At 42.0% G+C, this 20,855-nt stretch overlaps 1 protein-coding gene across 1 annotated transcript; it reads right to left on the bottom strand.

The window, feature by feature from the left end:
• Positions 1 to 336: 336 nt before the first annotated feature.
• On the bottom strand, positions 337 to 18,183 carry LOC148145102 (pepsin A-like). The gene is made up of 8 exons (XM_087973516.1): positions 18,027 to 18,183; positions 13,423 to 13,540; positions 10,408 to 10,526; positions 9,511 to 9,710; positions 8,553 to 8,672; positions 6,008 to 6,152; positions 3,518 to 3,616; positions 337 to 1,346 (listed from the first exon to the last, which is right to left on the bottom strand). The coding sequence occupies exons 1-8, from the start codon at positions 18,057 to 18,059 to the stop codon at positions 1,197 to 1,199; spliced, it is 984 nt and encodes a 327-aa protein (XP_087829642.1). The 5' UTR covers positions 18,060 to 18,183; the 3' UTR covers positions 337 to 1,196.
• Positions 18,184 to 20,855: the final 2,672 nt, after the last annotated feature.

Here is a 20,855-nt window from a genome sequence, read left to right as displayed (position 1 = left end):
AACTAGATATAATTAAATGCATATTAACAATTAGTTACAGGTTGCATTGATGTTATGAACATTGTGTGTTGTGGTATGGTGCAGGGAGAGAATGGTGTGCTTATTTAGAATATTCAGATGTGGCTTAATGTGTCTTTTAGGAAAAAGTGAGGACTGCAGATGCTGGAGAGTCAGAGTTGAAAAGGGTGGTGCTGGAAAAGCACAACAGGTCAGGCAGCATCCGAGGAGCAGGAGAGCTGATGTTTCAGGCTTAAGCCCTTCATCAGGAATGTTTTGAGCAGATGTGCAGAGCAGCCCATCACTGACATGAAGAAAAAGTTGTAATAACAAAACATCTTTGCAATATGTGTAAGTTTATTGACATTGTATTTGCTAATGAAGAAAAATAGAAAATATTTAGTGTGCACCATCAAGATGAAATCTCACTGCATGATCTTATTAAAAATCACATCAGAGATCATTACTACACTCACAGTTTAGGACACAAATTGACAGAGTGGGTTTCCCACTCTTATTTATAAAAGTCAGGCACGTTCGATAACAATGGACAATGCCAATTACCAATCTGCCACCCCAGCTGTGTACGCATGAGATCATGTAAAGATCATTTCCCGACTGTTCAGGAATGATTAATACAATTTCATGCAAAAATGTTGATGTGCTTTTTCTAAGACCGTACAGCATGCTTTCCACACACATGTCTAAATTCATCTACAAAAGCAACCATCTAAAATGTAGATGGCTTTTGGCTCTGGAATGTTTATACTATCTAATGTCCGGAGCAATTAATTCCTAGAGCAGCTAAGTCTTCATTTAGGATTGAAAGCACCAGAGAGGAGAATAAAATTATGAGTGTGACTACGATACAGTTTATCATCCACGGTTGACAATGCAGATAATCCATTGAAAGCATATTTTCTTGAGCAATTTTATTGGATTTAGAGGTCAGTAATGTGAAGGGTGTACTCAAATTGAATGAAGAGGTTGCAACTAATTGACTGTATTTTAGAGATGTGCCTTCATGTTGTCTCAGACATAATCAGATTAGCTTGCCTGCTCAATAACCAAAGGTCAATGAGGCTTTTACTGAAATTCTTGTGATTGTGTGGTTCCATTGCATCAGTCATGACTAAAGAATGAGGGAAGGACTCAAAAAGAATTGGAATGCACTTTAAATGTAACCTTGGATGATTAAATTAGACGGATTTGGCAAAACCCACACGATTGTTTCCTCTGTCAAAGATGGAATAGTATGGCCCAATGAAGACATCCCCCAGGATCCAGAGTCCTCCAGAAGAGCTTGGAAGGTACATGGAGTCAAATCCACTCATGCAGCCATACTGGTCCTGAAAGAAATGCAAATTGTGAGAGTTAGACCCCCAAAGTGATTTATCTGCCATAACTAATCCTTCTGTGAGTAAAATAAGCAAAAGATGAAAACGTCTGTCTAGCATTTCTTCTTTGATGATTGCTCAGAATTAAATCAAAACAGCTTTTGATTAACAGACTGTATATCCCACTCTCGACATTATTTTGTCAGCTGTAAGTCAAACCGCCAGGTAATTATCAAAGGCTAGGGAATTGGTTTAGCTCAATTGGTTGGATTGTTGGTTTGCAGAGCAGTGTGATACCAACAGTGTGGGTCCAATTCCCATCACTGGCTTGAGGTTATCATGAAGGACTCTCCTTTTCAACCTCTTCCCTTGCCTGAGGTCTGGTGGCCCTCAGGTTAAATCACCACCAGTCATTTCTCTCTGATGAGAGAGCAGCCCCTATGGTCTGGTAAGACTATGGTGACACAACAACAATCAGTGGCTGATTTCCAGGTGAAGGAAGGAATGAAAGTTTATGCTTTGGGATCTCAGTTGAGTCCTCACATAAATAGCTTGTTGATAAATATTGAGATAAGAGAAGAAGATTAGATTAGAAAAAAAAATCAATTGGCAAATGCTTCTTTCATGGACAAGGGTGAGTAAAAAGGTTTTGGAGAAACTGAATAAAGGATTAATTATGTTTTATCACTGATTATTAAAAACTAGATTATTGACAAAAATTGTACTTATATAAAATTTGCTAGAGTTTCTATTTCATGGAGCGAGCAAAAAAGTGAATAATTTGGTCCAACAGTTCTTCTCTCTGTTCAGTGCTGTGCTACAAATGTTATTTTCCACCATACATTTAAGCATGCACTGTGTCAATATTAAAGATATTAAAGCCCACATTAAGCATCTATTCCTTTCAACCCCTGGTGCACTGTCACTGCACTGTGCACCATTTACAAAACTCACTGCAGCAAGTTGATTGGAGGTGCCGGTGTTGGATTGTGGTGTACAAAGTTAAAAATCACACAACACCAGGTTATAGTCCAACAGGTTTAATTGGAAGCACTTGCTTTCGGAGCACTGCTCCTTCATCAGCTAGTGCTCCCAATTAAACCTGTTGGACTATAACTTGGTTTGTGTGATTTTTAACTTTGTAGCAACTTGACAAGTCTTTTTCAACGATTCACTTCAAACCTCAAATCTTCACCATCTAGATGGAAGTTCATCAGGACGTTGCCTGGTATGGACAAATTGAGCTCTAAGGAGAGACTAGATAAGCTTAGATTGTTTTCTTTTGAGCAGAGAAGACTGAAGGGTGAACAGGATTGAGGTGTGTAATGCAATGCGGGGAATGGACAGGGTAAACATAGAGCCGCTGTTCCCCTTGGTTGAGAGATCAAGCATGAGGGGGCATAATTTTAGAGTAAGGGGCCAGAGATTCAGAGGAGATTTCAGGAAAAAAACCTTTTCACTCAGAGGGTGGTGGGAATCTGGAATGCACTGCCTGGCAAGGTAGTGGAGGTCAGAAACCTTACAACCTTTAAAAGATATTTGGATGAGCATATCAAATATCATCACAGTCAAAGATATGGGACAAGTGCAGGAAATTGGGATTAGTGCACTCTTAGTGGTAGTTATATCAGTACAGACTTGATGGGCCAAAGGGCTTTTTCTGTGCTGTGTGAATCTGTGAATTGAGAAGGATGGGAACATCAAGTGTGTGGGTACAGCATTATCCCCAAGCCCCCTTCTATGTCACAGAACATCCTGACCTTAGATAATTAACATCATCCCTTCATTATTGCTGACTTAAAATCATGAAAAGCCTTTTCTAACAATAGTGTGAAAATACGTCCATCTCAAGTACAGCAACACTTCAAGAAAGTTGCTCACCACAACCTTCTCCAGGGCAATTGAGGATGACAATAAGTACTGATCTTGACAATAACACCCGCATCTGAAGAATTAATAATATAAAAAACTCTTCCCTTCTGTTGTTAATTGATAAGGAAATTAATTTTTTCACCATAACTGAGCTTATTCACTCAATCATGTTCAAAAGTGGTACAGGCTCATTCATTTTCTGTATAGTTTCTCCAAAAATTAACTGACAAGCAAATTTGCTGGATACCAAAGTCTGAGAACCTAACCTAGCTGTTAAGAATCAGCTTTATCAAATTTAAGCAAAAGCATACCTGGATTGTGTATTCAGATGGAGTAAGGGGATAATCGATTCCATTGATTGTGAAGACTACATTCGGCATGTTGGGCAGATTATTGCAGTTGATGGAATACTGTACAATCGATGAAATAATTAAAAACAAGCATGAGCAGAGCATTCTCCAAGAATCATTGGAAGAAATGTTTACGAAACTAACAAAGTCAACAACCTCATTATTGAATGTGCAGTTGGTCACATCTTAAAAGTTGTCTTGGCTGACATTCCAGCACAAGTGCTGAGATGCTCCTGCAAGTTGTCTGAGGTGTTGGGACGCTCCCTGCACCCTCATTGTGAGAAGGCCACCACTAGGGATTTTATCAACAATATCCACTTGCCCCTAAATGCAGGAAAATTGGCCATTAGTTGCAGGGCTTATGGAGGAGCTGCTGATGGGGAATCCCAAACATATAACACTATTTCTGTGAGGAAAGCTAAAACATTTCCATTTTTATTTAGAACTATTGTTTATTTTGGACTCTGTTTAGGCGTGCAGCGTTACTTTTGCAATGATTATTTAACTATATTGAGATAGTGGATATTAACTTAGGATTCAGTGTATGGAGAAAACAGAAGCTGGGGATGTTGGTCTTTGAGGTGTATATTTATAATGTTTAGTTGTGTAAGTACAAGCTTGTTATGTTTGTAAAAGTGAGGCCCCAGTTCTGCCCTTTACCAGCAAGCTTTCTGGTGTAGAACAGGTCAGATGTTCGGGTCACAAAAGATGCTCATATCCACCTATTAGGAGTCTGCTTTCTAAAGGCATCCTGACATTGCTGCTCCATTGGACAGGCTGGCCGTATTGGATGCATAGGAACTTCTAACGTTGTGAATTCCCACCACCCTTCTCAAACCTTCCATGTTTGAAATGGCTTGAAGTTCAAGCTCAGTGGTTAGCATTGCCGCTTCACAGCACCAGGGACCTGGGTTCAATTCCAGTCTTGGGCGAATGTCTGTGTGGAGTTTGCACATTCAGTGGATTTCCTCCAACTGCTCCAGTTTCCTTCCACTGTCCAAAAATGTGTGGGTTAGGGTGAATTGGCCAAGCTGAATTGTCCACAGTATTCAGGAACACTAGGTTCATTAGTCAGGGGAAATGTAGAGTAATGTGGGTACAGGAATGGATCTGGGTGGGATACTCTTTGGAGGGTCGGTGTTGACTTGTTGGGCCAAATGGTCTATTTCCACACTGTAGGGATTCTATGATTCAACTTTTCCCAAGGTCCCAGGAATCCTCAACATAAAATCGGGATCAACTTCATTTGTAGTTGTACTTAGTGCATTTCCCTCTGATTTACAGATGGAGCTAGCAGGTTGAACCTAATCATTTCAGTCAATGATAAATTGAAATTCTTTTGGGCCTTGTAGTTATTTATAAACGTTGGGTGCCAGGGCCACCACTGCTAGTCTTTGAAGTTAATAGCTATGCCTAATGTGATAAAAAATGTTAGCACTGGGAGGTGGGAGATTTCCAAGCACCTGTCTGTGCACACTGCTCAAAGACAGCAGAAAGTTTAGAGAACTGCAGATGCTGGAAATCAAAAATAAAAACAGAAAGTAGGTTTAACATTTTGGGTCCAGCGACCCTTCTTCAGAACAGCAGAATTGGGTAAAACATAAAGGTCCCTTTACTCTGCCCCAGTAGGTTGCCAGAGCCCCAATCTCAAAACGGCATTCAAAACCCACACCGCCTTGGCACAGATCTAATGTGTTGAAGCCTCTCAGAGTGAGATTGGCATTATTGGTCAATCAGTGGCAAGATTAGTAATGAAACCCCCTGCCTATTGAAGTACTTGATTGAGACTGCCAAGACTCTTTTGATGATACGCTTCTGATGCCAAACATTAGAAATGTTCTTTAACCCTTTGGTTTATTTATGTTCAAAATTGGAATGTAAAAATCAGGAGGCTGTAGTAATGGGAGATCTATACTCTTCTGAGTGAATAGCAACAGACTTTATTGGACAACTTGTTTAGAGCCCAATAACCCAACGCTCCAGATCTATGGGACCGGATGTAACATTTTAGCTTCTCTATCACATGTTCAGTAACGCAGCCTGAAAAAAGGTATGATTCCACCAAAGGCAAATCCCTATCATTACCCATTTTTCCCTCTTTTACTTTATTGTGTTCTGCAATGCAAAGTAATTAATGAACACAATGACAATATACATTATTGATTAAGCTTCTAAAGGTTTTTGTAAACTAAAACTAATCTTTTAAACATAGCATAGATTTATACATCAATATATAAATAGCACAAAATAAAAGGTGCATTCAATAGAACCTCGTCTGAAAGGGATCTTGTGGTGCAGGGGTATTGGCACTACCTCTGAACCAAAAGGCCTGGATTCAGTTCCATCTGCTTCAGAGGTGTGTAATAACTCTTTTGATCAATTGATTAGAAAAATATCCAGACCCTCCTCTGACTGATTATAAAAATCTACGAAGCTTTCATCGAAGCTTACCTGGCCGTAGTACCCTTGGGTAGCACCGATATATTGTTGGATAGTGCTGATGGCTGTATTGGGACCAGTAAGCAGGGAAGTGCCAGTATCAACAATGGCCTGGCAGCCTCCACTGCAGGCCACAACCTGACCATTGATTGTCACCCTGAGAGAAGACAAGATGGCACTTGTTAATTGAATACCTTCCCACCACGTCTAACATATTCCTTAAAATCACCCCCTCTGACCAAGCGTTTAGTCACGTGTCCCACCTCCTTATGATGACGAGAACTTAAAAATCAGAGTGCTCCCCCGCCACCCCTCTTAAATCTGCTCAACCATTGAAGAATTTAAATCATTGACCTCAACTTCCCCTCTCCTTGTTATCCCATGCCCTAAATTCTCCTGGAACTCAAAAATCCATCAAACTCATGTCATGTGTACACTCACTTGACTGAACATGTACAATTCTTGGGGCAAAGAATGGTAAAGGTTCTTAACCCTTTGAGTGAAGAAATTCCTCTTCCAGTCAAAAATGGAGTGGTAGAGGTCTATAGCACAAAAATGGGCCCTCAGCTCATTGAGTCCATCCTGGTCAAAAATAATCACCTAAATATTCTAAAATAGTCATCCACAGAGTTTGGATCTCTAGTTCCATACTTTGCAGGCAATGAAAATGTTCTCCCAGCACCTATTCTGCCAGACCTCTCTAAACATTTATAGTTCAATGAGATCACTTCTGTCTTCATCACTTTAGGAACTTGAGTCCACATATTCTCCCCTCAGAGGACAACATTCTGATGTGGTTTGGCATCAAATTTGACATGGTAAAGCTCTTGTGAAACACTTTGAGATGTTTTATGACACTAAAGGTGCTATGTAAATGAAACCTCGTTGTGTTGTTACTGCTCAAACTACCATATTAATGCAATATGAGTAGAGATGATCGAAGGAGATAAATCTAAATTTAAATCTAATAACAGGAGTGTTTTCCTGACACTTTAGTAGTATTTTATGTTCCAGGATTCTTACAGTGCTAAGGATAGAATCAGCTTGGAGGGATTTTAATTAGCTCAGGATGAGATTTCTGTCCTAGCTCATCAAATGGCCATCACTCTCAAACCATTGCAGTTCCACTCAGAGCAGTAGCCACTGCTGCAATTGTGTCTGGTCCCCACTGGAGGTCAGCACTAGAGACAAAGGGGATGTTAGCTGAGGAGTAGTGGAGGGTTTTGGTGCTGGTAGACAAATGGGATTGATGGGAGCGGCGACCAATGGCAGTCATGGGGTAAATATTTTGGCATCCTGATTGGTGCAGGCCCAGATACCTGCTCTACCCCAAGATGAGGTGGAGGTGCTGGCGTTGGACTCGGGTGGACTAAGTTAAAAATCACACAACACCAGGTTATAGTTGAGAGTGTGGTGCTGGAAAAGCATAGCAAGTCAGGCAGCATCCGAGGAGCAGGAGGATCGACATTTCAGGCATAAGCCCTTCATGTGGTGATCCTGTTGCATCTGCTTCTGGAATTAAAAGTGCTGCAATGGGCCAACGTTGGGCTTCAACATCCCTTGTTCATAATATGCCTGGAAGAGGGCAGCTCACTTCTGTCTGAAATATATACCTGAAACATCGATATTCCTGATGAAGGGCTTATGCCTGAAATGTCGATTCTCCTTCTCCTTGGATGCTGCCTGACTGGCTGTGCTTTTCCAGCACCACACTCTTCGACTCTGACCTCCAGCATCTGCAGTCCTCACGAACACCAGGCTATAGTCCAACAACTTTATTTGGAAGTATTAGCTTTTGCAACACTGCTCCTTCGTTAGATAGCTAGCTACCTGACAAAAGAGCAGCACTCCAAAAGCTAGTGCTGCCAAATACACCTGTTGGACTATAATCTAGTGTTGTGTGATTTTTATCTTATTCCATGATGTTGTGGTTCCATGATGTATTCCATGATGTGAAGTCACATTTACAAATACCAATCTTGAGTCAGTTTTATTTATTCACTCATGGGATATGGGCACCGCTGTCTGGGTCAGCATTTATTGTCCCCCCTTGAGAAGGTGGGGGGGGAGCTGCCTTCTTCCAGGCATATTAAGAAAACGGGATGTTGAAGTCTGAAGTTGGCCCATTGCGGCACTTTTAATTTCAGAAGTAGATGCAACAGGATCTCGGCACCTTTACTCACCCCATAACCATTGTCTAACTCCCCATTCATTCATTTTAGTCGATTCATTCTAAAGGACACAGATCAGACAGTTTGGATACATGGCACATTATTGTCCAAATATTCTGACTAAGTGCACTTGGTGTGCAATACTGTCTGCAATAAGTTTATCCTCAGATGGATTGAATGTTAGCTTTCCCAGCCTGGATTTAAACAGTGGTTCAATTCTAATCTGTAAGGTATCCATTAACTGGTGCATTCTCTCTGTCGCTCAGTGCGTCCATACCTGGACCTGAGCTGCGACTCATTTCACCTAATATTTCCATGTCAAAGTATGCCTTGCAATGTGATGGTTACAGCTTGCATTTCCATTGTGAAATGGGTTGCTCACTTACCTGTCCAGTTGGATTTGCCAGTAACCTTCTTGAGTGACGGGCACCCAGTTAATTTGACCTGTGTAGTGGTTTGGATCAACTCCACCAAAAACAACTTCACTTCCGGACTGACCATCCTGTCTGTAAAAAGAAGTGAATCTGAATGTTAATTTCAGCAGGGATCTGCCTGATATTGAAGAGCATGGACAAAGCTTCAGAAATGCCAGAGTGGTGATATCTTCTGTTTGGGGCTTGCAGAACGTGGTGTCATTAGCCGTTGAAAATCAGACAACATTTCACTCCATTCAAGAAAACACACTCAATCCTCAATGTGCTGTTTGAAATTCAACAAAGCCCTTTTCAAAACGCCTGAAAGAAATTGCAATGATCCAATTTCCTATCTTGGATTGCACATGCAATTCAAACAAAATCTAAAAGAATTCCATTTGTTCACAAGGATGTACTTAGAACTTTGCTCGAAGTTAGAGACTACCTGACATGGAAACTGTTCATTTCAGTTGCTGGAAAAATACAAAGATGCATATTGTGTTAATTGCTTTAAAAAATGGCTATGTGGTGACATTAAGTTAATCCCCCATGTTACACAGGGTGCTATGCAGATGAAAGTCAGATAAGACAATCAGAGGGTTAGATAGGGTGGACTGTGAGAGTCTTTTTCCTTGGATGGTGATGGCTAACACTAATCGACATAGCTTTAAGTTGTGGGGTGATAGATATAGGATAGATGTCAGAGGTAGTTTCTTTACTCAGAGAGTGGTAGGGGCGTGGAACACACTCGTAGTAGACTCGCCAACTTTAAGGGCATTAAAATAGACATATGCATGATAATGGAATACTGTAGGTTAGATGGGCTTCAGATTGGTATCACAGGTCGGCGCAACATCGAAGGCTGAAGGGCCTGTACTGCTCTGTAATGTTCTATGTTCTATGCAAGTCTACATAAGGTGTGACAACATACCTAGTGAGGTAGAAAGCATACAGGTCATGTTGGACCAGGTTCTCAGCCATCATGTTATCAAATACAGGTGTGGCACTGGACGAAGCAATGTTTGGATAGGCCAGCCCCAGGATCCCATCAAATGGAGCATAGTAGAAAGTGCTCCCAGGTTCAGTCTCACTTAACCCAAATTCCTGCTCTTTGACAGCAATGTTTGATACCTAGAAGAAAGAGAAAGGCACAACTTGTTCTGAGGAATTACCATGCTGAGAGTTAACAATAAACCAGACCATGAATTTAAATGAATGAATACCACAGTAACGAGAAAATCTAAGGTTATGCAATGACTCATAATTACAAATAAAATAGAAAGTCTTAGAGAAAATCTGTTGGCCTGATATGGTCAGTGGGGAGAGAAACAGAATGATCATTTCAAGCCCAAGGTGAATCTTTTTCTAAACAAGTCATATCAGAATTGAAAGGTAAACTCTGTTTCTCTCTCAATAAAAGAGTTTCTACTGCACTTTTTGTTTTAATTTCAGATCTCCAAACTATGCAATATTTTGTTCATATTATGTTTATTGATTGCTGTTCCTCCAGTTGACACTTTACACAGAGAGAAAGGTCAGTTTTCAGTGTTGATGAAGGAGTTGAAAATTCTGAACGACTTTCAGAAACCTGGCACACCATTGGCTGTTTAGCAAAGATGAGTTATTTCACAGAACCTATCGCCTCTGACCTGCTTGGTTAAGCCATAGTATTTATTTGGCCAGTCTAATCAGTTTCTGGTCAAGTTGAAGATTTGCATCAAATGTTACAAAATATTAATATACAAGGAAGTTACACGTATATGAGCAGTTTAAGAATTTTGACCTTATTTGATTATAACATGATTGGTAAAAGTTACAATATACGTACAGTGACTGTGTCATAGCCCAGGACCCCAGTCATGCTGCCTGAACCATACTGAATAGACAGTGGTTGGTTTGTTGCCTGAAACGTCGAGGACTTGCTTGGTGAAAATTTCTTGTGGTTTGCTGTAAAGGTAAACATTTTAATCATTTGGTCATTTAATTTCATAACTGAATCAAGCACAGGTCATCCATAAAAATTGCTGTATAATTGTTTGTAGCACTATTTGTTTCTGTTGAATTGCACACTTATTAAATGAGGGATAGTGCATTCACAAGAAGTGAACATCATTGAATGGACCAAGATTTTTTTCCCCACCCACCCCTAACTGTCAAAAACATTGCTCTCGGTCTAACGTCACATGTAAGCCAGAGTAGGGAAGGACAGCAGTTTGATTCCCTAAAGGGTCCTCGTGAACCAGACAGTTGTTGCATAGTCATCGCTAGAATTTTGATTCCGGATTTTTATTGAATTCCAATTCCATAAGCTGCCAAGGTGGGATTTGATCCCAGGTCCTCAGAACATTATCTGGGTCTCTGGATTAATAATCTCACATTAATACACCACACCATCACCTCCTTGTTAGCATGAGCAAAATGACTCATTTACAACCAGCAATATTAACAAGAGGTCAAAGGTCTTGTAGGTCATCTTATCTAATAAAGATCAAGTCACCATGGTCTTACCAGACTCTCTTATTACAGAGAGGGGTAACTGGTGGTGGTTAACCTCTAAGGCAAGGGAGAGAAGGAGAGCCCTTCATGGTAACCTCAGCCGGTGTGGGAATTGAACCCACACTGTTGGGTCACTCTCCATCACAAACCAACCAACCAAGTTAGTTGACCTCCAGCATACCATTCCTCATTGCTTGTCAGAATCATCATATGGCTTGGCGTATGAGCTAGCAGGTTAAAACTATTCGTTAACAGAGTCCCATGAGTTAATGATTGCATTGAAATAGCTCAGATGATCCAGGTTGCTTTGATGCGGGCAACTTTTTACTTCAGTGTGAACACAAAACTTGTATGCATCCATTGCCAAAGTGCTTTACAGCCAATGAAATAATTTAAATTATAGTCACTGTTGTAACATTAGAAACATAGCAGCCAATTTGTGCACAGAAAGCTTCCACTAACGGCAATGTGATAATGACTAGATGATTTATTTGTCATCTTTGGTTAAATGTTAGACATTGTCCAACTTGCTGGACAGAACTCCTTTGCTCGTTATTGAAACAGTGCAATGGGATTGTTTTTAATGCGTGCTTGTGATCAAACAATGTCTCAGTTCAATGTCTCATTCAGAAGACAGTAGCTGTAACACTGCAGCATTCTCTCAATATTGCACTGGAATGACAGCCAGATATTTCCTTCTTAAGTCTTTGAAGTGGAAGCTGAACTCACAACCTTCTGCCTCAGAGGCACAAATGCCACCAGTTGAGTGCAACTTTGTGGATCTGGTTTAAACTTAATTTCCTGAGAGGGAGCCAATAGACCCAAAGCACTACTTTTTGTCACATTAGATTATTTTGTCATACACCCTTCTTAGACATCATGACCTTGTTGTTATATAATTCTTCTTTCCATTTATCTCAAAAACTCATCAAACGGAAATCACAACTGTACAGACAGCAAACAAAAAAGTATTTTCAAATGTATTTTCATTTTGGATGGAATTTCTTATACTTCATAGTGATGAATGTGGAGGCAAGTAGTTCATGAATTCAGCAAGGCTAGACCTCACTCTCCCGTCTCCCCTCGGATTACACTCTGGGTGGGACGACCTATAGTTGACCCTCACACTTTGACATCAATTGAGGTCCTTAAATGACCAATGGATGACAAAATGGATGGAATAGTGGCAATGTCACTGAGTTAACAAACCAGAACCCTAGGTTAATATTCTGGGGAGGTGAGTTTGAATCCCATCATGGCAGGTGGTGAAGTTTGAATTCAGTTAAAATAAAATCTGGGGTAGACTGCTAGCTTTGGTGTCGGCACTGCTTATTTTAATAAAGAAACACCTGGTTCACTAACACCATCTTGGAAATGTATCTGATCTGGCCTTTACCTGACCATAGTGCCATAGCAATTAGATTAGATTAGATTAGATTAGTTACAGTGTGGAAACAAGCCCTTCAGCCCAACAAGTCCACAGCGACCCGCCGAATCGCAAACCACCCAGACCCTCATTCCCCTACATATACCCCTTCACCTAACCTGCACATTTTTGGACTGTGGGAGGAAACCGGAGCACCCGGAGGAAACCCACGCAGACATGGGGAAAATGTGCAAACTCCACAAAGTCAGTCACCTGAGGTCGGAATTGAATCGAGGTCTCTTGCGCTGTGAGGCTGCAGTGCTAACCACTGTACCACCGTGCCGCCCTGTGGTTGATTCTTAACTGCACTCTGGACATTTAGGGATAGGCAATAAATACTGGCCTGAAATAGATAGACTTGTAACCAGTATAGGGTTATGGGGAAAAGCCGGAAAAGTAGCTTTTCAGAACAGCCATGACTTCATTGAATGGCAGAGCTGACCCGATGGCCTGAATGGCCTACTTCTGTTCCTGTTCCTTATGGTCTTTGCCCTATGTCTAATGAATTGCTCAATGATTTTGTGACTTTGGTTGTTCCCTTGCAGCAGCCATGGCCTCCTCCATGGTGTTGTTAAGTACACGTGTCGCTAGCCTCTGGTTGGCCAGTAGCTCTCTCTCGGCAGGACCTCCACCCCAGGGGCCATGTTTCCAGAGGAAGTCCCTGTTGGTGGTCTCTCCACTTCCTGATTGGCTTGACCATTAATGCTTCAAGAAGTTCTGCTTATTGAATCAATCAGGTTTGGATCTACCAAATATTCCCTATCTTTGAATCTCTTCAGTTATTTTTGGTATGTTTTGTATGCCCTTTAACTTACGATCAATCCATTGTGTCCTTGGGCCACTCCCCAGCCAGTGCCCAGATCACTCATAATGGGTGAATATGCTGATCAAAAGTTAGGAAGACTGTTTAAATACACTTACTGCATGATTGGCTGGAACAGTAAACTGATGGGACCCAAAGGTTTGATGAACCAGTATCAAAGATGACTGTGAAGCTTTGTGGTGGGGTTCCGATGCTAATTGTTCCATAATAAGACATCTGTAGGAATATTGTAGTTGAAGAAACAAGTTAGACTTGGTTAAAGCTTGTGAAACAATGTTTCAGTATTTATAGACACACTGGGCAGATTGTCTTCTTGCTGTACCAAGGTGTATTGGATGTTCTACACGATATATGACCAGAATTAGGCCAATTGGCCCATTGAGTCTGCTCCCTCATTTGATCTTGACTGATATGTTTCCTCAACCCCATTCTCCTGCCTTTCAGATTAGACTAGATTACTTTTTTATAGATTAGATTAGATTACTTTACAGTGTGGAAACAGGCCCTTCAGCCCAACAAGTCCACACTGACCCGCCGAAGAGCAACCCAGCCAGACCCATTCTCCCACATTTATCCCTTCGCCGAACACTATGGGCAATTTAGCATGGCCAATTCACCTAACCTGCACATCTTTGGACTGTGGGAGGAAACCGGAGCACCCGGAGGAAACCCACGCAAACACGGGGAGAATGTGCAAACTCCACACAGATAGTAGCCCGAGGCAGGAATTGAACCCGGGTCTCTAGCGCTATGAGGCAGCAGTGCTAACCACTGTGCCACCATGCCGCCCGTAACTTTTGATCTTCGCATTACTTTTGATCCCCTCACTAATCAAGAAGTTATCTATCTCCATCTAGGTGCAATTCATAGAAACAAATAAGATTTGAGGACCCACATATGCCTCTATAGGAATCTTCCCAAGTTATCTGCATGTGTAGTATCTGGCGATCTAGTACATTCCATTACAGGGACAGAAAGACTTGTACGGTTGAGAACAAGGGTGTTTAGTTTCCCTGGATGCTATTCCAAGCAGAGTGAAAGTTTGTAGGTGGACACCAATGTTACCTATCCCTCTGAAACCATTGCCACCTTCCTGCTGTTGCTGTCTTGTGATTTCTGGCTCACAGTTAAGCCTTGGATTTGGCAAAACTAAAGCCACTTTCCTTAACTTGTATTGGCAAACTTATTCCAATCCATCAACCTGCTCAGTTGTCTAGTTCCACCAGGCTGTGTACAATGTTCAGTTTGTTCAATGTTAACCTGATTTCCTTAACCCAAATGGTCATCAGATCAAAAAGTCATAAGAAAGCTCAAGACAGCCTGTGTTACTTACTTAACTCATTGATTGTGCTAAACCCTTAATATCCTTAATCCACGCCTTCATCAGTTCAAGCAACGATTTCTTAAATACAGCTATTTCTCCAAACTTCACAAGTTTGAGTTAGTTCAGCATTTTGTAGCTGAACTGTCACTCCCAACCTCCTAACTGTTTGACACCTCTGTCCTTATCACAGCCGCATTGCCTTCCAGCTTATTGTCATCCTCACCCTCATTTCCAAATCACTTTAATCTCTCTACTCCTTTATATCTGCGCAGTCATCGTAGGTATGATTTTGCAGATCACCAACTCCACTCTTTAAGGGAATGGAGAAGAAACAGTACTCGAGAACTCAAGTCTTACATCGGTGTTGTTCTCTCCAACTGATGGAGCAGTTAAAATCGAGTGGCTTGATTTCTGTCGTTTCCCATGAATCTGTTATTGGTTCTTGTGGCATGTGAAGCTTGTGCTGTTATTTGAGGGACTGCCATTAATAAATGGAAGTTGGATTCATCTCAGTGGATGGTCTGTCTCACTGTCCAGATGGGTAGATTTGCTGAGGAGGCAGTACGATCACCAGTGTTAAATGTTAAAACAAACCTCACACTAGTTGGGCTGGGAAGAGGGATTGCATCTTCTGGACCTACCCCGTAAACCTCAGTTGCTGCAGGCTGTGAGCGTTTTGCCAAGTCTCTTCCCTCCAGAACTTAACTTGATCTCTGGATGCTGGCAACAGGCAGATCCCTAATGCTAGCAGTAGGCAGGTGCCTAATACTGGCAGTAGGCAGGTCCCTAATGCTGGCAGGAGACAGGTCCCTAATGCTGGCAGTAGGCAGGTCCCTAATGCTGGCAGGAGACAGGTCCCTAATGCTGGCAGGAAAGCACTGGGCTTCCCAGTCTTCAACCTCTGTTCGTTCCTGTAGCTATTCCACCCACCAACCAGCTGCTGCTTACTGCCCTTCGGCCCAGCAAGCCCCCACCGAGCCTCCAAGTAGTACCCCACCAAGACCTATTCCCCTACCCTATATTTACTAAACACTAATGCACCTAACATACATATCCCTGAAACTATGGCAAGTTAGCATGGTCAATTCACCTCACCTTTGGATTATGGGAGGAAACCCATGCAAACATGGGCAGAATGTGCAAACTCCTCACAGGCAGTCACACGAGGCTGGGGTTAAACCCCGAGTCCCTGGCGCTGTGAGGCAGCAGTGCTCACCACTGAGCCACAGTGCCACCCCAGCAGTTCAAATCAATTCAAAAATCCTAGTGCAGCGAGATCTGAAAACTTATCTGCACAGGCTTTCTGCTGGGAGTTAGTGTCTGCTGTGAAGCCTCTTCTCTCAGTTATTTTCCTCTAACTCCTTGACATTCTTTGACTGACATCTGCACCGTCTCACAGCCCCAGCCCCCCACAAAGACCACCTTAAATTCCAGTCTTTCCATTGCTGTTTACTCTTTGCTGTTTCTCCCCCCATCCAAATTATTTAGCAATTATTTTGTCAGAGGCACAAGAGAAATGCAAATTGGAGCCAGTGCATTGACTTCCCCTTCTTGCTGAAACACTTGCAGGTTATGGCCTAGGGGTATTAATGCTGGACTGTTAATCCAGTGACGCAGCTAATGTTGTGGGGACATGGATTCAAATCCTGCCAAGGCAGATGGTGGAATTTGAATTCAATACAAAATCTGCAATTAAAAGTCTAATGAAGCCATTGTTGAGTGTTGGAAAACCTGTCTGGATCACTAATGTCCTTCAGGGAAGGAAGGTGCCAGCCATCCTTACCCAGTCTGGCCTACATGTGACTCCAGACCCACAGCAATGTGATTGACTCTTAACTGCCCTCTGGGCAATTTGAGATGGGCAATAAATGCTGCCCTAGTCAGCAACAACCTCATCCCCTGAATGAATTTTAAAAATGGTGTAAGATAATGACCATTTACCAGCAGAAAGTAAAAGTGATTTACCTACCTGTTACTGATTTTCTTTAGGCGTTTAAGAATTCATTTTGATTCTGTTTTAATGCAATATTTTATCCATCAAGCCACATAACCTATACTCTGGGTGACTTGGGGTTGACTCTAAGCTCCAATCTACCTCGCAATTAAATAAACGTGGTGTTTGTGGAGGGGGGAAGGAGGGTTCTAATAATTTTACTGTTGGGTTGATAGTCTAAAATGGAAGAAATTAAGCCAACCCTTCATTGAGCACCTGCCATGACTTTAACTTCCATTAGCTTTAGGAGTAGCAATTATCAAGAGAGGGGTATAACGTTAAACATTTCCAACAAGGAGACAGACATAATCCTTCGGACTAAAAGGATCAAAAAGTATGTGAATTAACTCTTTAGAGGCGAGCATCCCATCACCAATCACCCTTTATTTACAAACGCATAGCCTTTGACAATAGCACTGTCTCTCACTGAGTCAGGTATTCAGTGGCTCAATATCTCTGACATTCATCCCTTTAAGTTAGTCTGGGCTCCCTGATTGGACCAGATTAACAGCCCCAATCAGTGACCTCATTTTCTAAGATATCCAAATGGCTGACCTCATTATAATCACTACAATATGGGAAGAAAGCAGGAAACAGGTGCTGAGTTGGGTGATCGACTATGATCATACTAAATGGTATGCAGGCTGGAATGGCCAAATGGCCTACTCCTGTTCCCTTTTCTTATTCAGCTGTGGACCTGGCCATCACTGGCTGGACAATATTTATTGCCTGTTCCGAGTTGCCCTTGGGAAGGTGGGGATGATCTGCTTTCTTGAACTGCTACCGTCCACTGGTTTTGGGTTAACCCACAATGTCCTTAGGGAGGGAATTCCAGGTTTTGACCCAGCAACAGTGAAGGAATTGCAATATATTTCCAGGACAGGATGGTGAGTGGCTTGGAGGGGAACTTGCAGATGGTGTTGTCCCTTGTATCTGCTGTTATTGTCCTTCCAGATGAAAATGGTTGTGGGTTTGGAGGGTGCCGTCTGAGGATATTTGGTGAATTTCTGCAGTGCATCTTGCAGGTGGTACACACTGCTGCTACTGAGTATCGGTGATGGAGAGAGTGGATGCTTGTGGATATGATGCCAATAAAGCGAGCCACTTTGCCCTGGATAGTGTCAAGCTGCTTGAGTGTTTTTGGATGTACAACCATCTATTTTTCTATGTTGTCACCAATCTTAAATTGCCTTAGTTATACCAAAAATAATATTCTGTGCTCCCAGGAAGAAGTGAGGTCTACTGCCTAATTCAAGAGGGAGGACTACTGCTTGCCAGCATTGCCACTCTAAACTTCCTTTTAGCTAGACTCCCACTGGGGTTGTGAAATTGTCCCTAAATGTCCTCCTGGACTTGTTCCTTTCCCCACAGTGAGGACTACTTACATCCAGGTAGTTTATGAGTGGCTCTGTAGACATGGTCTGCCCATTGAAGTAGCCTGCATATTTGGAGTATGGATTGTATAGGTGTTTCTCCAGTAAATCACCAAGAAGCCCACGTTCTTCCAGAGCCTGCCGGGCAGATTTACCCTTCGTCAATTTAACCCTGTGAAGAGAAACAGGACAAACTGTCGGGCTTAAATCGATACTGTGAGCAACCGACCTAGCTCTCTTAGTTAATCTACAGGATGTAGTAACAATGGTTAAAAACACCAGCGACACAGAGTCTTACAGAAGCAGACCTTTCAGTCCCACCCATCCATTTCCTACCAGGTTTCACAAACTGTAATAGTCCCATTTGCTTGTATTTGGCCCATAACCCTCTAAACCTTTCCTTACCTTGTACTTTTCTTTTAAATATCTTTTAAATATCTTTTAAATGTTGTAATTGTACTCGCCTCGGCCACTTCCTCTGGCAGCTTGTTATACACACATACACCACCTTCTGTGTGAAAAAATTTGCCGCTGATTTTAACCTCAAGTCTACTTTCCTACATATCCTGATAATCTTTGATCTCCGTGGTAATCAAGAATCCATCTACTTCAACCTTAAAAATATTTAATGTTTCTCCACCCACTGCCTTTTGAGAAAGGGAATTCGAAAAACTCTCAAACTGTTAAGAGAAAAAATGTTTCCTCATCTCTTTTAAAAGGGTTATTTTTAAAACTCGAGTTCTAGTTTCTCTCACAAGAGGAAATATTCTTTCAACATTCACCCAGTCAACTTCCCTCAGGATCTATTACGTTTCAATTAAGTCACCTCTGAGTTTTCCAAACACCAGAAGATACCAGGAAGCAAGATCGATGTAGTTGTCCATTCTAGTGAATGGCCACCCAATGACCAGTGAAATCACTATGCTAATGAATGTTGGCAATTCTTTTCATACTCAACATGTTTCTGCTGGACAGTAAACTCCATTGGCCACCTAAAACAATTCACTAACGAGTCTCTTACATTGTGCAAATGCGTTGTTATCAATATTTTTATAGCAACCTGTTCAGACTCGGTATGACACTCCTCGAGAGGAGGTTCTAGAACTGTGCCCTTTGACCAAGAGATAGAAGTACTAATACTCTCCCACAAGGACCCATGCAAATATAAAAGTGTCCTTCTTCATGAGAGAGAGGGAACTGAGTAGGGAGATTAATCTGAGGGTCTCCCCATCTCAGGCAAGTGAGCCTTTATGAGGCAAACTCAGCACTCTGTCTAGCAATGGGGTTCTCTATATCCAGGAACCTCTCAGCAGTGGCTTTCCAGGCTCTTTAGGACCATGAATAGATAAAAGGTGTCACAGAGCATCCAGAGCATGGTCTATGCTGTAGGGAGCTCAAGTGCAGGGATGTGACTGGTGGTATTTGCCGAGGAGAGCATAGTCATAGCCATTGTGGAGAGTTGGGTCTGATAATGGGGTTGCTGTTAGGTCAGGATCATGATTTGGAGGTGCCGGTGTTGGATTGAGGTGGACAAAGTTAAAAATCACACAATACTAGGTTATAGTTCAACAGGCTTATGTGGAAACTAATATGTCAGGATCAGGAAGTGTACAGTCTGGGTGAAGGGGTTGTTTAAGGATGGTAGTGGTGTAACTGGCCGTGATGATGAGGTAAAGTTTCAGGAGAGATGTTGGGACCTGGACTTTTACCAGTGAAGGGATAAGATGAAAAAGTTGATAACAGCATTCAGTATACCCAAGACTAAAACAAAGGCATAAAGACCTGAGCACATATACAGCAGTGATGTATGTTCTGCTGGACTTGGATTTCCAAGGTGACTTCCATCCTTTCCATGAAGGCAGTCAAGAACTCACTTGCTCCAGCCATGGCAGTGATGGAATTGAACTGGACTCCTGAATGTTTCACGATAGTGTAGTGAGGGTCTATGCCATCACTGCCTGATATTCCCCTGTGTGTCTCTGTTGTGTGCAGCATGACACTAATGGTCGAAGCTGTACTTGATACTTTTGTGAAACAAGTTAGCACCAGGAGGCTGTTGGTTAACAAGAAACTAGCCTAGCAACAGCTTCTTTTAAGTAAGTTGCACTTTGTAAAACCAGAATCTGATGATGTAAATGACGAGACAAAGAGTGGTGAACTCATGTTTCACATTCTCAGTCTCGTGGAAAGCATCAATGTTATCACATTATCCAAAGTGTTTGCCAAAGGTTCAACAATCTTCTTTCCTCAGAAAATTGGTGACAATTCATCATTTGCTAAGATTGACAGGTGAGCAATTGCTAGCATACTAGCCCTGAAAATTCAATAAGACATGTATAAACAGGCTTGGGAAACCATACATCATCCTGGAATGTAAAATTTTCAACAGAAAATGGTTCACCATATCTTCCACCGGATCAATAGTGCTGTAATGTAAATATCATTGACCCACCTAGATGTTGTCATTGCTCCGCATCATAGACACTCCTGGTCCTACCTTGTTCTTTGTTTTGTCCCTGCCTGCCCTGACTGTTTGACTCACTTCTTTTCTCAACTGGACCATTCTCATAATGATCTCTATCCCCCTGGGTCCCACCCCTCCACCACCACGACCAACCCCCCCGCGCCCCCCCCACCACCCCACCTTGCTAGTTTAAATCTTTCCAAGCAGCTCGAGCAAATCTCTCTGCCAGTATATTCATCCCCTTCCAATTCAGGTGCAATCTGTCCTTGTACAGGTCATTTCTACCGCAATAGAGATCCAATGATCCAAAAATGTGGATCCTTCTCCCATACACCAGCTCCACAGCCATGCATTCATCTGCTCTACCTATTCCTGCC

Source organism: Chiloscyllium plagiosum, unplaced genomic scaffold (genome assembly GCF_037043375.1).
Source record: "Chiloscyllium plagiosum isolate Xiang-an unplaced genomic scaffold, Cpla_swu_hap1 HiC_scaffold_26, whole genome shotgun sequence".
Taxonomy (NCBI): Eukaryota; Metazoa; Chordata; class Chondrichthyes; order Orectolobiformes; family Hemiscylliidae; genus Chiloscyllium; species Chiloscyllium plagiosum.
Note: the sequence above shows the minus strand (reverse complement) of the source record. Positions and strands in the feature narration are given on the sequence as shown.

Bases quoted from the DNA above. Each gene is read 5' to 3' on its own strand.
- LOC148145102 (XM_087973516.1), bottom strand. From the start codon at position 18,059: ATGTCTACAGAGCCACTCATAAACTACCTGGAT. The intron at 13,541-18,026 runs GTAAGTAGTCCT...ATATTCCTACAG, and splicing joins CACTCATAAACTACCTGGAT to ATGTCTTATTATGGAACAAT. The intron at 6,153-8,552 runs GTAAGTGAGCAA...GTCTTCTCTCAG, and splicing joins TGGCAAATCCAACTGGACAG to GGTGACAATCAATGGTCAGG.